This window comes from Ochotona curzoniae, unplaced genomic scaffold, assembly GCF_017591425.1.
Source record: "Ochotona curzoniae isolate NIBS_2020 unplaced genomic scaffold, NIBS_Ocur_1.0 scaffold_2683, whole genome shotgun sequence".
Lineage (NCBI taxonomy): Eukaryota > Metazoa > Chordata > Mammalia > Lagomorpha > Ochotonidae > Ochotona > Ochotona curzoniae.
This window is the reverse complement of record NW_024467100.1, coordinates 9,291,510-9,310,861: the sequence shown is the minus strand read 5'-3', so window position 1 is coordinate 9,310,861 and position 19,352 is coordinate 9,291,510. Positions and strand designations below refer to the sequence as shown.

General features: G+C 40.9%; 1 protein-coding gene across 5 annotated transcripts; it reads right to left on the bottom strand.

Moving 5' to 3' along the window:
* Positions 1-1,974: 1,974 nt before the first annotated feature.
* FCRL3 (Fc receptor like 3) lies at positions 1,975-18,539 on the bottom strand. 5 transcript variants are annotated; one of them, XM_041003337.1, is made up of 14 exons: positions 18,378-18,539; positions 17,526-17,546; positions 16,249-16,491; positions 15,529-15,750; positions 15,008-15,292; positions 13,967-14,251; positions 13,320-13,598; positions 9,263-9,541; positions 8,803-8,928; positions 5,490-5,517; positions 4,616-4,728; positions 4,346-4,411; positions 2,676-2,707; positions 1,975-2,589 (listed from the first exon to the last, which is right to left on the bottom strand). In XM_041003337.1, the coding sequence occupies exons 1-14, from the start codon at positions 18,406-18,408 to the stop codon at positions 2,446-2,448; spliced, it is 2,154 nt and encodes a 717-aa protein (XP_040859271.1). In that variant the 5' UTR covers positions 18,409-18,539; the 3' UTR covers positions 1,975-2,445. The 5 variants fall into 5 exon arrangements, with proteins under 5 accessions (XP_040859271.1, XP_040859268.1, XP_040859272.1 ...); XM_041003334.1 differs by having other exon boundaries at positions 15,529-15,789; positions 18,378-18,538; XM_041003338.1 differs by lacking the exon at positions 9,263-9,541 and having other exon boundaries at positions 15,529-15,789.
* Between the last annotated feature and the right edge of the window lie 813 nt (positions 18,540-19,352).

Here is a 19,352-nt window from a genome sequence, read left to right as displayed (position 1 = left end):
CCCCACAGGTGGAGAGAATATATTTGCACACGATATAGGCGATAGGGGGCTAATTTCCAGGATTACAAAGAACTACAAAAACCATAACCAACCAAAAGAACAATGCAATCAAGAAATGGGAGGGGAAATGGGAACATTTACTAGGAACAAGCAAATGGCAATCAAATATGAAAAATGTTCCAGATCCCTAGCATTAAGGGAATCAAATTAAAATCGATGAGGTACACTAACCCCGCGGCTAGGCAATAAACAAGAACACCACGACGCTGTGGCGAGGATGCGGGGAACCGGACTATCATTGTGGTGGATGCTGAAATTGGTTCAGCCTCTAGGAATCAGTTGGAGAACACACAAAAACTCAAAATTGCATACCATATGACCCCTCAATAGCATCCTAGGAATATATCCAAAAACACTGTTTTCACAATCCAACATGATCCCTATGTTTCATTGCAGCACAATCAGTAATTGCAACAAACATGGAAGCAACCAAACTGCATAGCAGCGCTTGGATAAGACAGCTATGTTCATCTATCCACTGGATATACTCGCTATATTAAAAAAACAAAATGCAGTTCTTTGTGGTCTAAATGGGCAAAAAGGAAAGATAATGCTACGGAATGAGTCGAATCCCAAAAGATTTAGATACCACTGTTTGCCTTATATTACGTGTAATTTTAGTTAGGTTGATTGTTCTTATTTGACCTGTATTGATATGTCTCAATAGATGTCTCGAAGGAATTGGAACTTGGCATTCTTTTTAACATTTGTTTCCCAATCCTATGTATTATTCTAATTATGTATAATGATTACTGAGTCCTTGTTGGGGGCTTTTAATGGACGGCTCTTTACTTGATAGATATCTTCAGAATAGAAGTTCCCCAAGAGGCACTGAAACTTATTGGACAAAAGGACGGACTTTATGTAGGCAAGTGTATGCAAGCCATGACTCTCCACTGCCTTGATCTTATGTTATGAAACAAGGTGGAGGAATCCACCATGGGGGGAGGGGTTTGTGGGAGGGGTGGGGGGAATCCCCAGCGCCTATGGAGCTGTACTACATAATACAATGTAAGCAACAATAATAATAAAAAAAAAAAAAGAAAATCAAAGAAATTAAAAGTTTCTTATTATTAACAGTAATAACCACTGTTGAAAGCTTGATGGATCTCTAAATCTACACTTGTGGCCACATGTATGCATTTTTACAAGAATGGTTTAATTTGTAGAAATGTCTTAATTTTAATGCCTTAGAGCATACCCCTAGAAAATTATTTGACAATTTAGTAATGAACACGTTAGTTTTCCTTTATATATGCTTTTATATTATAGACATTAGTTGAACACATTTTATTATTTGGAAATGCGGGAGAACAAAGTTTTAAACTGACTCACAGAACAAAAATACATTAGAGCCTAAATTGAGGAAGTGATTGAAGTGGTGGTAAGTGAAAGGTTAGTAGAGAATCCAGGCTGGTGTCAGACGGCCCGCGTTCCCTTTTCACTGGTTATGAAATTACCAGCTGCGTCTTGACCTTTACAAATCAGAAGGCTTTCTTTTTTAATGACATAACAGGGTCTACTTCATATCACTGTCGTAGTAAATGAGATACTGCAGGTAATGCACATTGCACAATACCTGGCAGACAGTAAACCTTTAAAATGTGACAGTAATTATCAACATCAATCCTTAGCACTCCTCTGCCATGGATACCTAAAAGGGGTGAGCACTGGGAAGTATGTGTAATAGAACTAAAACTTATTAGCTAAGTATGTAGGCCTTTCTTATGAGAATCAGATTACAATGAGTATATTTTTGCATGAAAAGTCCCTGAAGTGAGGGGTAGAGAAGATACATATTAAGTCAGATTACAGAAACTTTAATTTAATGAAACATTGATGTAAATGTTCATCATAACAGGTTGATTTGGTTGGAAATGTCATAAACACAACAATGCTTTTCAGACACTCACCTCAAAATCTTTTTCTTTATTTTAATTGTTCCCAATTGATAGCAAGAGCACCAACACATTAGCAATGTCACTATTGGCACACAAAAGTACCAATAACATGTTTAGAACAAGCTGTATACAGTTAGCCCATTAAGAGTTCTCAATCACACAGATCCAGTGGTGATGTGACTATAACCCTGGCTAGACCATCCTCCTCCTCTGTTCCAGAGCCCTGAGAGTGAAGGGCCCACCAGTCTTGCTCTAAATTTCCACTGTGAGAACGCAGTGAAAATTTGCTCACCTGCCATCCCTTCTGTTGTTTAGGGATACAGACTCATATCGGGAGGAGGTTGGTGGGATTTTGCCAAGCCTTCGGTTCCCTGCAACCCAGGTTGGAGGTGGTCTGAGAGAGGGAGGAAGCAAGAATGGAGGGAATGGGTGAACAACACAGGCTCCCTCTAGGAAGTCTTTGTAGGATACTCTTGGGAAGTGGCTACTGCTCCAAGGTTGCTGATGCATTTGGAATGTTCTCATAGTTTTCTGTAGCATCTTCATGGAAACTGCCATTCCTACTACACTCCTCAGCGGAGTCATCTGTGTGTGATTTCTTCAACTCGGAGTAAATGATCATGGATTCCTGGTGAAAGCCAACAGTCAATAACTACATAAACACATATGAGAAAGAGAAGAGAGAAAGTCAGGAAATCAGGAAATGTGACTCACCTTAATTGGCCAATGTGTCCTGGGAGAATTTGCTGTTGGGTGCAAGTAGCAAAGTATTAAACTGCGGGTAATAAATTTCAACTCACGGTGCATTCCGAGGCAATCATCTCTGTTTCTATTTGTTGACGGTCTGCTCTACTGCATAGTATGCCCTCACAGAAAAACACACATAAAGCCTCTCTCCTGCCCACTGAATGCCCAAAAGACTTTCCCAATGATTTCCTCTTCTCTGCTCATCACAATTCCTATTGACAAACATCATAAATAGCTGTATTGATCTCTGAGAGAAGGTGACAAATATGACTCCTTTTGATATTCACAGGGAAATTGGAAGAGACCAGAAAAAGGTGATTGGCAGTGCTAAGACCACATGACTATTTCCCAGGAAGCCGAAGATTTGGAGTGCAGTATTAAAAAAATTCAATGTGGGACCAATCTAGTGGTACAATGGATTAAGCCACCACCTACAATGTTGGTAATTGTCTCAACTGCTCTACTTCAGATCCAGCCCCATTCTTAGGCACCTAAGGAAGCAGCAGAAGATGGCACAAGTTCTTGGGCCCCCTGCAACCATGCAGGAGACCTAGAAGAAGCTCCTGGTCCTGGCTTCAGCCTAGTCCAGCCTTAGTTATTGTGACCATTTGGGAAGTCAATCCGTGAGTGGAAGAGTCTCTTTCTCGCTCTTTAATTCTGCCTTTTCAAATTAATTAATCTTTTAAAAAGAAAGCAAGAAAATTCAATCTGTGTCTCTTCTGTCTCCCCAAAGGGTTCATGACATCTTTTTAATTTATTTACTCAATCAGTAACCATGCATTGCACAATGCCCTCCTATTAGACAATAGGTAAACTATCAATTAATGGGAATAACACAAACTCACCCCATATGATCAAGGAGCCCATACTTTTAAAGGGGAGAAATGGTTATCTAATCAAAGGCAAAAATATAAAAAATTATGGATACCAAGATAAAAATGCTTACTCCAGTATGCTATTTTTACAAGAGATAATCATTGTCAGAAATCACTGCAGTAGTGCCTACGCTGTGTTTTAAAATGTGGGCAGAGGTTGATAGATATACTAAGGGGAAAGAGGTTTTAGGACAAGTAAGGACAGTGCCAAAGTATGAAAATGCCAAGAATTGAGTATGGTTATAGGAGGGACAGAACTGTTGGAGTGCAAGGATTGACAAGAACCAGGTTTTTAAATGGAGGATTTTTTAAGGCAATTAGACCAGGCAAGTATGTCATCTTTAGGGGCATCTCAGAGGGGTTGTGCTGGTAACATTGCAAGGTTGGAGGGGAATAAGACTAGCATTGAGATCAGATAGAAGTATAACTATCTATATACTAGACCAGGAGAGTGGTAATTTAGCAGAAACTTTTCACTTTTCCATTATTTCAAGGGATTTACAGCTTTCTAAACATTACACTAGGTAATATGACACATTAGGGAAACAGCCACACTGCCTGCTCCCAAAGTCTATGCATTAATGGTGGCAGCATGAACAAGTAGGAGGCAATGGAGAAATGATATGACTAGTAACACAGAAGGGAACAGGCAATGCCTTCCATGTTGGATTCATATTTGAAATGACTCTAATTGAAGAAATCTTGCTGCTGGTTCTGATACTATCTGCCACCTCACCTCTACTTGTTTCAAAGTTATCTCACCTGAATTTTTATTCATATGATGAAGGCTACAGACCTCAGAATAAACCAGGTTCTCTTCGGGATGTACTGTGAGAGAGGAGAAACAATATCATTTTGATTGTAGTCAAGAATTTCACATTCTGGACTCTCCTTTCCACCCACCAAGTTCATACCCACCTCTATACCCAAAATGTCACTTGAAACCTGATGTGGCAGGTCTATGAACTGTGCTCTATCACTCCTCCTGCCCTAATTCACACCTGAAGCCCTCTGCTCTTGGTAAGTGCTCACCGTTGTTGTACAGTGGCTCCATTATGGCTGGTGGCTCAGGGTTGGGAAGCTCTTGGAGGTGGATGTTGGAAGGCCTGGACCGAGAAGTCTCCTGACACCCATTGGAGCTATCACTGTGACACGTGAGGAAGAGATAATGGATGAAAAGTCTATGTGGGTTGCACAGAACCTCAAAAATAAATATATCAGCAGTAGGTGGCAAAAGACGCAGTCTAGAGCAGCATTTTGGCATGCTGGCCAAAGAAATGTTAGAGGGCAAAAGCTACATAATCTCAAAGCCTCTTGGATGGGATTAAAGACTCAAATTTTCCTAATTTTCAAAGAACATTGGTGCACAAAGCCTTCTTCATTCCACATGATTTAACTTCTGCCATTTTATTAAAGACCCTCCCAATTTTCTATTTCATAGTCTAATAACCTCTACTTCCTGTAGGATATGAGGACTCCAAGAAAATAGTTTTTCCCTTAGTCTCATTTTGTCTGCATTTAATATTGGAGACTGAACATTTGTAGCATTCAATAGTTATTTCTTAAATGAGTGTGAATGAAGAAATGAGGGAATCGGTGAATTGCAGCATTATGAGTATGGTGTCACTAAGACATCAGTGGCCAAGTTTCCACTGCAGCACACTTAAAGAAACAGCTACATTAACATAAATCACAAACAACATGAATTCTGTGTTTAGCTAGACGCGAATGAGTATCATGCATAAAGTGAATGAAAATGTCTTCCTTATTACAGCTTGGATTTCATAAAAATGTTAAAATGGTGACAGGAGACCCATCCAAATCTTTTTAAAAACATAGAATCCCAAGTGCTTCCATTGTGGGTATAAAGAAATCACGGCACAAACATAAGAAGCAGGAGCCTCACCAAGATGTTCCAGCGATGGGAAGTCCTCCTGCAAAACAAAGGAATACTGAGCATGAGGGAGGTGTGTGTGCATGTTCCAGCAGGACCCTGGGCATGAGTGAGCTGTGTACGTGTGCTCCAGCAGGACCCTGGGCATGAGCGAGCTGTGTGCGCATGTTCTGGCAGGACCCTGGGCATGAGCAAGCTGTGTACGTGTGCTCCAGCAGGACCCTGGGCATGAGCGAGCTGTGTGCGCGTGCTTCAACAGCACCCTAGGGATGAGCAAGCTGTGTGCACGTGCTCCAGCAGGACCCTGGGCATGAGCGAGCTGTGTGTGCATGCTCCCAGCAGGACTCTGTGTAATAGAAATCTGGGCAGTCCAGACCTCAGGCACAGCAATCGCTGGGAAGCCCCTAGGTTCCCCCAGCCATGTCATGTTACAGGCGAACCAGGTAGGGTCTTTAAAGACTTTTAAAGAGTCACATTTATCCTAAGTGATTTATCAATCAGAAATAACTGTGTACACAGCATCTCCACGTGGTTGCAACTGGGTCGCAAACAGGAAACACACTGGTGTTTCACTCTAAGCCAAGCACTTCCCTCCAACACCACTCTGTTATCCTATCTACAGTCTGGCAAAGGGGAGAGAAGAAAACCCAGCCCTAGAGAGGCCACAGGGGAGTCTAAACCAGTAAGAATGAAACTGAACACAAGCTCCTCTTTCTCTAGCCGTGATCCCTGCAAAACCCTTGCAGAAACACTGGACTGTGTGTCTTCCCCATACTGATCTTCACATACCTCTTCTTTGCCATTCTTTTCACCTGGAAAATTCCAACTTCCCTTTTGTTCTCCACAGAATTCCCCGAATAACTGGTGGCTGAACTAAGTGGCCTTCATGAACATGGAGCCAAGCAACACTTAAATACTAAATTAGACCAGCACCATGGCATATAGGCTAAGCCTCAGCCTGCAGTGCCAGCATGCCTTACATGCATCAATTCGACATCCAGCTGCTCTATTTTCTGATTCAACTACCTGCTTACAGCATGAGAAAACAGCATAGGATGGCCCAAGTCCTTGGGACCCTACACCCACATGGAAGGCCCAGAAGAATCTCCTGGCTCCTGGCTTTGAGTCTTCTCAGTTCTGGCCATTGCAACCATTTGGGGAGTGAACCAGCAATGAAAGATCTCTCTCTGTCTCTCTCCCTCACTCCCTCTCTTTCAAATAAAAACAAGAGAAATTAAAAGGAAGCACTAAGTTGTGTTAGGATGATCCCTTTCTACGCTTGCTTCTAATTTCTGCTTTATATCAAAGCGTGTGGCACTTGAGGCTGCATGCCTTGTCTTTTTTTTTTCTTTTTTGCATTTCCAGTACTATGCATTGCCAGTTGAGAAGATATTCTATAAAGAATTTTTTAGTATGCTCTGTTCAATAGCCCGGTGGCTAAATCCTCGCCTTGCAATCACCAGGATCCCAAATGGGCACCAGTTTGTGTCCGGGCTGCTCCACTTTCCTTCCAGCTCCCTGCTTGTGGTCCGGGAAAGGAGTGGAGGACGGCCCAATGCCTTGGGACCCTGCATCGCATGGGAGACCTGGAACAAGCTCTAGGCTCCTGGTTTCGAATAGGCTCAGCTCCCCAGCCATTAGAGGTTTCTGGGGAGTAAACCAGCAGACAGAAGATATTTCTATCCCTTCTTCTCTCCATAAATCTGCGTTCCCAATAAAAATAAAATAAAAGTTTAAAAATTGAAGTGTGTACTTTGAGGACTAAAACAATGACAAGCTGACTTATTGTTTTTAACAACAAGGCAGTTTTAATCATAGACATACTGAGTCTTTTCCATCGGCCCAGGTACAAGTCTTGTCCTAGTTCTAACCCTTGTCAATAGCTTTTTAAATCTGAGTTGTAAGGAAAAATGTGTAAGGTTTTTCAGCAAATCAAGGCCTGAGTGTTTTACTTTTATGCTTGATTGAAGCCTTTGTTCCTATAGAAGAGGAGATGCCATGTTGCACCACTTGGTGGCAGTGATGGGCACAGGATTCATAGGAAAAGTAAAGCAATAAGAATTCCAGCATAGGCAGTTTTGAAACCTTACACCTCAAAGCACACAAAAGAGGGAGGGAGGGATGAAGGGAGAGAGAGAGAGAGAAGGAGAGAGAGAGAGAGAGAACTAATAGAACAGATAAATTCTGGAATTTCTTTTATTGATTTCCTTATGTTTTGCTCCATAGAAGGTCACATTTACATCCAATAATAAAAATAAATAGCAAGTAATAAAATCTAGTGATCAATAACCTACATAAACACAGACATAGATACTCTTAACAAAATTTTAGCAAATGAAATCCACAGTCATAAACAAACTGGACTGACTCCATAAATGAAAGGCTGCTTCAGTATTAAGGCTAGCTTAACAAGAGACAAAAAAAAAAAAAAGCCAAATGATTATCTCAATCAATGCAGAAAAAGAATGTATGTACATTTGCTCCTATAAAAACTCTCAGCAAGTTAGAAATTCTAGAGGCTGCCTCAATCAAACAGAAAGAATCTATAAAAATCCTACAGGTTAACATTACGCTTATAAAACACAGGTGAAAATTTTCTGTTTTTCTCACTTCTCTTCAGCATTGTATGGCAGGCTGTGGACAGTTTGAGTGAACAAGACCCCGAAAGCAAGGAGTACAGATGGGAAAGAGTAAAACTTTATTAGTAAATGTGACCATCTATGGAGCAAAACAGAGCAAATCAATCAATCAATCAATCAATAAAATTCCAGAATGAAGGACTGAGTTTAGCAAGGTCTCAGGCTATAAGATTAACACATGCAAATCACTTATAATTCTATACATTAGAAAGAAACAATAAGAAACTGAACTTTTAATCTCATTTCCAGCATTGTCTATTGATTTTATCCAAATTTTACCATGTCTGGCTGGTATTAAAGTATCAAGGTTTATTAATGGCACCTATAAAACTTGTCTGTTTTTTTTATTACAAATGGAGGATTTACTTTTCCTCCTTTTATTTCCTGTAGACTTTGCAATGGTGGTATAACCAGAGCTATTAGCTTTTTAATTTGTGACTGGAAACAAAACTCAAATGCCAACATATTGAGGCAGAAACTTCACTAAACAGTCTTTTCCACCTTTTGTTGTTGTTGTTGTTGTTGTTGTTGTTGTTGTTGTTGTTGTTTTACCTATGGAGGGCTGGTAGGTGACAATACCAGCAGTCTTGCGCTTGGAAGGGAATAATAGGTCCTCAAACACTACACAACACCCAATGGTAAAGTGGCAAAGTCACAGCATCAGCAGGTGAGACGTTGACGCATACCTGATTTCCCCTGGGTCCTGAAGCGAGGCAGCAGAGCAGCAAGAGTGGCAAGACTGATGCTGATGAGGAGGAGCAGCCCACCGACGGTCCCTCCAGTGACCAGTCCTATTCTGCTCCTGGAAGTACCTGACGAGGGAGATCTATGGTTGAGTTGCCAGGCAAAGGATTTGGATAGAGGTTAAAAAAAAAAAAAACATGCTTGAGAGCTGACTAAGGCACTACTGATTAGGTCTGCTTTATCCATTTAAATGATGTCCTATAGCTTGTGGTTTTCATGGCAATGATGCATGATACATTCTCTTTTCTTCCCTCCATAAAACCAGCACCAAGCTCCAGAGGGACAAGTTCTGTTTTGCATGGTCAGAAGTTTTTTAACTATAGCTGAATCTCTATAATCTCTCAGATAAACATTTTATTGAACATAACTGTGGCCACTAGCCTGGGTACCACTATAACACACCTCTGAAATTCAGGGTCACCTCTTCACTGTGCTGAGCCCCTAGGCCGTTGTCAGCATCACAGGAATAGTTTCCAGAATTTTCTGTGGTCAGAAAGATGTTGAAAGATGCTCCTCCTCCGGAGAGGGCTGACTTGTTCCCCAAGGTGACTTTCTCATGATAAAATTGGTACAGGATGGGGGGAGAACCTCTAAGGGCCTCACAGTGCAGCTCCACCAGGCCCTCCACCACAGTGGGGGTCTCTGGGGCTCTGAGGGTGAGGACAGGGCGAGACACTGGAACTGCAGGAGAAAAAACAGGTCATTGGCAATTTTGCTTCAGGGTGTGTACAGGAAAACCTAATATGAGAACATGTAGTATAATTTAGTAGTGGGAAAATAGACCTAGATTTGTGAAAAACTGAACTTGAATTTTGCCTTTGCCTTTTATTAACTTTATAATCTTGATGTGTTAAAATAATAACTTTTCAAAGTTTTAGTTTATTGCTTTATGAAATGGACCTATTGATAAGTAACAGCATGCAATTGTTCTAAGAATCATATATGCAAAGTGCTCAATGAATGTGAGCTATTGTAATTGACAGAAATGGTAACTGGGGTCGTTTCATTTCTGAATATTTCTACTTTTGAAACTCAGCTGTAGAAGTGATGTGTTTCCATATCCATCTAAGTTGGGACATGACTACTGTCTATCAGATGACCTTCCTTTATTTTTCTACATAATGTTTAATTCTATTTGATATCTGTTAATCCATCCATTTACCCATCTGTCCCTCCATCCATCTGTCTGCCTATCATCATTGTAAGTATTTATTTGTTTGTTTGTTTATTTTATGATACAGTTCTATAGGCTCTGGGATTTGCCTTTTCTTCCTCTCCAAAACCCCTCCCCCCCATGGACTTCCCCTACATTATTACAATAGTATAGTTCTTCAAAAATACTCATAAGTACATCTACTCAATGGAATATTACTCAGCCATTAAAAATAAAATTCTACCATTTGTAATGAAATGGTCGCAAGTAGAGACCATTATATTCAGTGAAATAAGCCAATCCTGAAAAGACAAATATTGTATGTTCTCTCTAAGGCAACTTCATGCAAAATACAAGATATTTAGGTAAGCATGTATGTACATATATTCATCTAGAAGAACTATGTAATAGAGACTATCCTATTGATATTTGAACACATGATGCAATATGCATCTCTATTTCCAAATCAAAGATGGACTCCCAATGAAACTGTTAAATATGTCTTTATAATAGTATGCTGGACTTTCTACCATTGTCCAAACCTACAATGTCATGATACACTTAAATTGCAGAATGATGGACTTATGACTTCCATTTTATTTGAATGATTATGGGAGTAGATAGCAAAGCCAAGGAGATAGGAAATTATGAGTGTAAAGGGTCAAGTGTGGAAAGCCGAATGTGGGTGGTGAGTTTGCTTTCTGCTAAGCTGTGCAGAGATCTGGATGAGCCCATTTGTGTGCAGTACTTTAGATATAAGCAGAGCACTTCATTGGCAAGGGAACCTTGGAAAAGATTTTTCAACTCTGCTTTACATCAGAGATTGGCTATAGGGAAGTGAGTGTGAGTGTTGGAAGCACTCAGTGAATGGCAATAATTAGACAGGCTCGACAATGAGCCATCTGCTGGCTATAAAGAAGATGACATTTGCTGCCTCAGATAAGAAATGTCAAGTCCTGGTGTGGGAAGTGTATGCTAAATGCTTAACATATTTACATTTCTACACAATTTTATTATCAGAAAAGGTAGAAATGATCAACTTTGAAAATTCATAAGTGGATCTTTTAAAATCCATGGAAACAAGTGTAATTAATTTGTAATTCTTTCAAGGTTTGAGGCCACTTCCTGCAAATTTGGATGAATAGCACTTCCACTTTACTTACTTTATAAGAATAACTGATGATCTCAATGGAAGTACAAACTTACCAGCCACATAACAATAAATAGCTTTGCAAAATTAGTGTGTGAGATTAAAAAACAAGCACCACAGATTTTAAAAAAAAAAGGAATCAGTGACATCCTATTTTTATTTGAATGTATTGGTAACATAACTTTTTAAGCAATAAAAATTACTTAAAACGATTGGAGCAAATCAAGCACAGAGCCAAAACTCAAGGAGTTATACTACAAAAAGCAAATTGATATTTCAAACTGAATGAAACATATTCAATTATAATTTTAATTAGATTTTAAATTAAAGAGCTTAAGATACTATTTTTTCTTTATTCAATTTATGCTTCTTTGTTTTTGTTATGTGTATATTTAGTATAGTAGTACATGTATGAGGGAATTTCAAAAGTTTGTGGGAAATGGACTTAAAAATAGGATTATTTTGGGCCTAGCGTGATGGCTTAGTGGCTAAATCCTTGCCTCACAGGTGCCAGGAGCCCATTTAGGTGGCAGTTTGTGTTCCAGTTGTTCCACTTCCCATCCAGTTTCCTGCTTGTGACCTGGGAAAGCAATAGCATTGCCCAAATGCCTTGGGATTCTGCGCCCATGTGGGAGACCCAGAAACTCCTATCTCCTGGCTTCGGATTAGTTCAGCTCTAGCTTTTGTGGCCATTTGGAAGCAAACCAGCAGAAAGAAGACCTTTCTGTCTCTCTGTAAATCTAATAAAAATAAATCCAATTTATTTTTATTTTCTAATAAAAATAAATCCTTAGAAAAAGAGGACTGCTTTGGTGGAAAAAATGCATAGGAGTTCCTCAAAAAGATCATAGAAAATGTTCACTGTAGAAAAACTGAATGTGAATTTCAAGCTTTTTAAATCTAAGTTTATCTTTTAATTACATTTTCCACAAACATTTCCAAATACCCGTGTAAATATATATATATTATATGTATGTTATATGTATATTATATGTATACACATTTATATGTATTATATATTACATATATTATATGTGTGTATATAATTAGTAATTATTTGGAGCACATGCTTAACATTTTTGGATGAAAGAGATATGAGATCAAGAATTCTGTACTTCCCTGTTTTACTTGATTCAATTACATTGCTAGTGAGGAAATTAAGGATAACATCAGAGAAGAGAACTACTCCAAAGTTACACAAATAAGCATTTTCCTCTGCAAAGTTAGAGTCCTAGTTTCAAAATACTGTCTAGCATTGCCAGCTCTAACACTGGAAGTCTGGGCTAAGCCATAATTCAAGTCTGGCTGATTAAAAGTCATGGTTAGCCAAGCATCGTAAGTGTTCTAACAATTTAGAATCCTCAGAGAACAAGCCCATAGCAAAATCCAGAGCAGGCATGGGTTTGAGTCTCTGGGAGTCATTACAGCATCTCTTTATCTTTCCATCTTCTATCTCCCAGTGTCTACCCATTTTACTAATGCCAGGTGTTTTTGGAGAAATATGCTTTGGATTGTGAGGAGGGAATCTCTCCTTAATGGCCAAACACATATATTGTCAATTGCCAATAATGGGTAGAACGTGGAAAATATGTCAAGGAAAATTTCACTGGGGGATACCAAGAACATCAGTGTAAATGAAGCTCTGAAGAGTATGGAAGCATTTGAAGGACATGAGATGTTTAGACAGATCAGTAGCTCCTGGAGGCGGGGGTATCCACAAGGAAGTACACTGTGTTTAATGACCCATGGAAAGAAATAAGGATTTATATTGAATCACACTATGGGTAGGAAACTGTAGCGAAAGAATGGTTTGGTCATTTTCCCTAGACAAAGGAAATCAGGAGGAAGGCGTGCTATGTACCACGTTCCATTGTCAGCAACTTCAGAACCATCAAATAGCTACTATGTTGGAAAGTGTCTCATGCTTCTACTATATAAAGGAAGATTGTATGGACTGCTATGGACTCTTCAGGACAATGGCAGAAGAGATAAAACACTGGACCAAGTTAATGCATGTATAGTCACAGGGAAGAATCCCAGAATTTGCAAGTGGAGGCAGAAGTTTACTCGGATTTTCACATTAGGAAGTAGTTCAGTAGAACATGAAGACATGTTTAGCTACGGGCTCTTAACTGTTGTGAGTGTATCTTGCTTACCTGTGACAGTGAGACTCACTGTTTGACTTTGCTGGGCCCCCAGGCCATTGCCAGCCTGACAGGAGTAGTTTCCAGAGTGTTCTGTAGTCAGGGAGAGGTTGAAGGATACTCCTCCTCTTGAGGAAGTTGAACTGTTCCCCAAAGCAACCTTGTCATGATAAAACTGGTACAGGATAGGAGGAGAACCTCTCAGAGCCTCGCAGTGCAGCTCCGCCACGTCCCCGACTACAGCCTGGGCCCTGGAGACCCTGAGGGTCAGGACAGGGAGAGACACTGGAACTGAGGAAAACAAAATAGCTGTCAGAGGAAGGCACCCTCCCCTGCGACAGACTCATAACCCTCTAGAATCAAACACAGCCCTTGATCATTTCTGTTCCCCACTAATCATGCTTTCCCAATCTAATAATCACAAGCATTTCCACAAAACCATGAGGAGTAACTCTGGATTATTTTGCTTTTCCCACCCTCGGTCCTTTGCCCAAGATGTGAAGTGTCTTCAACTCATATTTACTATTTTACCAACTCTTGGACAGCTTTCGAATCTTCACATCTCTGTTCCATACCTCCTTCAAATCTTGTCAAAGCTGACAGAGAAGCTTGAGCCTGGCCCAAGAACCAAGTCTAAGTGAAAATAGTTGGGAACTTACTTCTCACAGTGACTGTAATCCATTTGCTGAGGATGGGAACATGGTTGTTGTCAGCTGTACAGTAGTACCTGCCAGCATTGTGCTCCTTCACGGCATGGACCCGTAGCTCTGCCAACAGGGAATATTGGGTCTTTCTGCCCAGGCACATTGTTCCTTCTAGATGCCAGGAGAATGTGACAGCCCCTGTGCCCTTGGTTACTGAGCAGGTAAGGACCATGTCTTCTCCTTCAATCAATTCCCCCCCACGGGGCTGAATCTCCAGATTCACATCAGATACAGGGACACCTGGGAAGACACAGGAAGTCATATGAAGATATCAATGACAGGAACCACAAAGTCAAGGAGACTGACGCTGCCATAAAATACCAATAGCAGCAAGTGCAATAGGCAAGGGTCTGAAGTAGGAAATAAGAAATTACAAATAGATCAACACTTCTCCCTACTCCTACAACAGTTTCCATCTTTGGGGAATGTGGGCGTGCAGGTCCATGATCTTCCTAAACTGAATGCTTGCCTGCAGTCACATTTTGCAAATATTTGTCTCTGAGGAATCTCTAATGCAGCAATGAACCACAGAAGCCGAAACAGTAGAGCTGTGACTTCTATCTAAAGTGACCTTGTTCAGAATCCAAACCCTATTTCCATAATCAAAGGCTTCTCCAGCCTCACCTCCATGTCCCCACATTTTTCTCTAACTATTCCAGTTCATATCCTCCTGTCTGTTTTCCTGTTACCTTGTATGACTTTGAGTCAACAAATGAAAGACCCACACAGCCCACAAAGCTTGTGTATTGCCAACAGGGCTTCTTTCTATCTGTTGAATCACTTTGTAACCTTCACAGGGTTTGGCACCCTGTAACTGATCAATAAGTATTATCTGACATGGGTGGAAAATGACATTAGAAGAAAGTTAGGTCAATGCTGAACCCTCAGAAAGGCTGACAGCCTTCATTGTGCCCATATCCCTGGAGGCAGGAATTATCCTTGTCCTGGTCTACTAGTCCCACCAGCTCTGGGAAGAGAAGCCTCTTGAATACTTACTCTGCACCCGTATCTGGGATTTCAGGCTCTTTTTGGTGATGCTTTGATACACTGTCTTTGCCTCACACTGGTACATGCCTGCATCTTCCCTCCTCACAGTGAGGATTTGGAAATCTTGGGAGCTACTCCAACCTGGCCCCAGAAGCTGGTCTTCTCTGAAGAAGCGGAAATGGAGCTGGACATCTGACTTCTGTGGATGGAGCTGGGTCTCGCAGATCAGGGTCACTGGACCTCCCTCAATAGGCTGGGAGGGTCTGGCTGTCAGCACAGGCTGTGGAAACAGTTCTAGAGAGAACAGACACTGTTCCCAGGGCAGTGGAAGGGCAGAGCTCCCAGGGAGAAATGTCTGAGTCTTTAAGTACAGTCGTCAGGAGTTAAGAGAATTATGCAAGGAGAGCCCTCTCCCTCCATGGCTACGTATTATGAAGCTTTTCATAAAATCCCCACTTGTAAGCACCTTCCCTCGATTCTCTCCCAGTTTCTCCATCAAAACCTATAACCCACCAAAGTCCAGCCATTACCTTGAACTTGGATCCTTAAAGGCTTTGAGGTTTCTTTTGATGACCAAAGCAGAAATTTTCTTGAGGCAGTACAGTGGTATTCATCATTGTTCCTGAAGACTGAATTTAATGTAATGGAGTCTGGATTGTAAATGTCATTAATTTTCTTTTTATTCTTGTAGTATACCTTTTCACTTGCATTTTCTTCAACTTCCCCACGGCATCTCAGAGTTACATTATCTCCTTCAAAGACAGGATATGAAGCCTGGAGAATCAACTTGGCTGCAAAAAAAATGGAGAAACACATTCAATTTTTTCCCTTGATAATTTCTTTCTTAATTCTCATTTCTGCCTGTGAGGCGAGATCTGCAATCCTATACACGCCTGCAAATATCATCTTTCAATGTTTCCTCACAATCCCAACATCCAATTCTTCAGGGAGAGTGAACTAACTTCCAGGAAATATCCTTCTGAAAATCCACAAACATGCATTTAAGGAGGGATTTTTGTCCCATACATTTTTTGGACCTTAGTCCGTTTTTGCCAGGTAGCCTCTAGGCTGCCAATGCTTTACTGGACAGGGCTGGACAATGCAGCTTTATATTACTGCCCTTGTTCCTTATTTTCTCAACTGGAGTCATCACATCACAAACCCCCAATGCCTATTTACAACTCTATGATCCCTGACTTAACCCAGCCCTAAGTGGCTTGAGTTTACAAACACCCCTTTCCTTTCCTCACCAGGTGAAAATTCCACATGTACAGGGTTGCTGAGGGAGGTTCCTGGTGTTTTGCATTGGTAATAGCCAGACTTTTCAATTTTGATCACATCAGAATCTTCTTTCCAGAACTCTCCACTCTGATACCAAGATGTGGCCTCCTGGGCTGGGGAACCAAAATCCTTGCACGTAAGAATCACTTTCTGCCCTTTGAAGGTTGTGGACCATGGAGGATTGAGGAGAAGGACAGCTTTTGGAAGAACTCCTGCACAGGAAATAGAAAGATGGAGACAGATGAATAAAAAGTGGGCACAGAGCAGGGGAGGACCCAACCTTGCAACTAGGAGCACCAATGTTGGAAATGTGCTTGGGAAAGTATCTGAGACAGACAGACTCTTTTCTGCTTAATTCTTTGCTTCTCCTGAACATGCATATGGGGTCATGGGCTAGATCTCCAGTTCCTGGCTTGGGCTCTGAAAAGCTACTCAGATGTGACTTGTAGTTGAACAAATACGGTGAAGGTCTCAGAAGCTGAGCTGGTTTTGAAATGCTCTAGTGTTTCGCATTTCTGTCAAGATAAAGGTGAATCCAGGGAATGCATACCTCAGAAGTACCTTCTGAACTCTAAAGATCCCTGCCTATCTAGCTGTTAACATTTAATAGACAAATATTTTGTGTGGTTGGCTTTACACTCACTACTGTTAAAATCTTGTTAGTTTGAGGTTTTATACGAAAGGAAATATTTCTCCACTTTTCATCTAATTAGACACAATAAATAAACGAGGGATAAAAAGAATTTGGATGCAGGGGGATAGGCTGCTTGAGGAATCAGACTTGCATATAGAATTGTAACTGACTCATGGGCCCAGAGGTTGAGGCACAGTGTCATCAGCTTCATTCAGAAGTGGATATTCTACTGTAGCATTCTCCTCTGAGAATCTAAGTGCATTTGTGTCTTTCGATGGCTGTGCTAGCTTGGATGCACTCAAGGAAGAGGGAAAAAAGGAGGTCAAATCTGAGGTTTTCTCAACCACAGCTTTCTGCTTCTTCTGCCTTTCCCTCACAAACGCTCCATTTCTCTCTACACTGGGAATGAGAAAATTGCTGCAGGAATGAGAGAACTGCACACTGGAGAAGCAAGATGGAAGTCTGTTTGTTCAACTAGTAGTAGGCTTGACCCCATAGAAGCAAGATCATCAATATGTCCCTACAGCGCTCATTTACAGGCTTTAGGCTGGGCCAGGCTAAAGGGGACCTGTACTCAGATACTGGGAGGATCAGAGAGAAGAAGAAACTTACCTGAGTGTCCTCTTCCAGGAGCTGTGAGGGAGGCAAAATTCAAAGATTAGTACCAAAATGTATCTTTCAAATATTTTTTATTAGATGCTGTATGAAAAACAATTTTCCACCAATCTAATCACAGTCATTGCTACAGTTCATACTTCTTAGTTTTTTTCCTATTCTATACCACTCACAACCCATAAAAGCAACAAAAAGTAGAAATTAATGCAATGACCTCTAACCCTGGCTTATCGCTCTGCCATGCCATGTTTAGCTGTTTCATAGTATGCTCCCTCCTTCTTGGCTCTAGCCTCAACTCAGCTGTGCAGAAACAGGAAAAGACTTTAGAAAAATCGTATCGCTTCCCCTCCCCTCATTTTTTGGACTTGCTATAATTTCTCCTGCTTTTTTCCACCTCAATGGGAATTTTCCAAATCAATGTTGATTTAAATGTTTGCCACCTTTAAATGTTGATTTAAAACTTCACAAAGAGTCATATTTCTTAATAGGCCCTCCTTCACATGCCTCAGTTTTGGAAGTAATTCAACAATAATTTTATCTGAAAAAATTAGTCTATTTGAGGATGGATATAGGCTTGTGGTTTAGCAAAAAGAGAAGTTCAAATTTCCCAGGAGATGAAAATTTAAAAAAAAAAAAAACAAACAAACAAGGTTGTGCACCGTAGCCAAGGGCAGCATGCCTGGCTTGCTCTGATGTGCTCTGAGATAGTTTGGCTGTCCTGGCTCATTTCCCATCTGTTGCCATCTGTCTCTGGTATCTGAGTGGAAGCAGAGAAAGAAACTCCCTGGCTTTCCCCTTGACTCACCTTGGAAACTGAGGCCATTGCTGTGGCCTGACCCATCTACTCACCCAGGATCAACAAGAGCAGCCACAAAAACATGGGAGCCTGGCCCGGCTGAGTGCCAGATCACGTCCGTCTCACAGATGCAGGGCTTATCTCTCATCCAAGATGCAGGATGGAAGGCTGCTGCTCAGACAAGCCCTGCAAAGTTAGAAAGAGGAAGTAGAAGAACTCGGTATCACACTGTGCTTTGAGTTCTGAATAGATGAACATGTTGTCTTCCTAAATGGTTATGGGTTGTCCCTTGAAGCTGTGTGTATTTTAGATGTGAGGGATCACCTCTGGGCAGTTCAGGTCATACGGGACCAACATCTCTAGGTCAGTGTCTGAGTTTTTGAAAATGCCAAGCTGTGGGTTTGCTAGTATTGTTGTTACTGCTTCATTCTCTTTCAAGAGGTAAACCCAAATATTACCTCAAATACACAAAGCACTTGCTTCCACATGAAGTTCTTAGGACAGGCATGTCTGATGAACGTGGCACCCTGCTGGTTTTTAGTGTGAATCACACAAAGTCAAAATGTCAAAGCAAATGAAAAAAACAAACAAACAAAAAACTTTTTTGACTTCTAAGTAAGTTGACATGAAGTTTGTCCACATTTTCAGATTGATGAAAGGGGCTGCCCCTAAGTCTTTGCAAATCAGGAGACAGAGGAAACCGCCTCTCTTTTTCAAGGCAGGGCAATTCTCAGAAAGGTCCTCACTCTTCTTGCAATAAAGAGGCCGTAGCCCATTATCTTCTGTTTCAGACTCTGTGTACTTTTGGTGGTAGTTGTTATTTAGTTCTGTTTTGTTTGTCATTTTTACAATGATGTTCTTTCTTATTGTTGTCTCTTCTCTTTGGTTAACATTTGATGTCCTGCATTTGTGTTTACCACTGTTGTGTGCCTATAATCATTCTTTCTTGAAAGTAGACATTTTATACATATTTGTGTGTCACTTGGAGGTGAGTGTTGCTGTTGTGGTTGAGAGGACTCTGAGACACG

What these genes read in the sequence shown, in the direction of transcription:
- FCRL3 (XM_041003334.1), bottom strand. Translation starts at nt 18,408, where the DNA reads ATGTTTTTGTGGCTGCTCTTGTTGATCCTGG. An exon ending in TCCTGGAAGAGGACACTCAG is followed by an intron (nt 16,492 to 17,525) that starts GTAAGTTTCTTC and finishes TTTCCTGTGCAG; the next exon opens with GAGTTCTTCCAAAAGCTGTC. An exon ending in ACATGTGGAATTTTCACCTG is followed by an intron (nt 15,790 to 16,248) that starts GTGAGGAAAGGA and finishes TTTTTTTTGCAG; the next exon opens with CCAAGTTGATTCTCCAGGCT.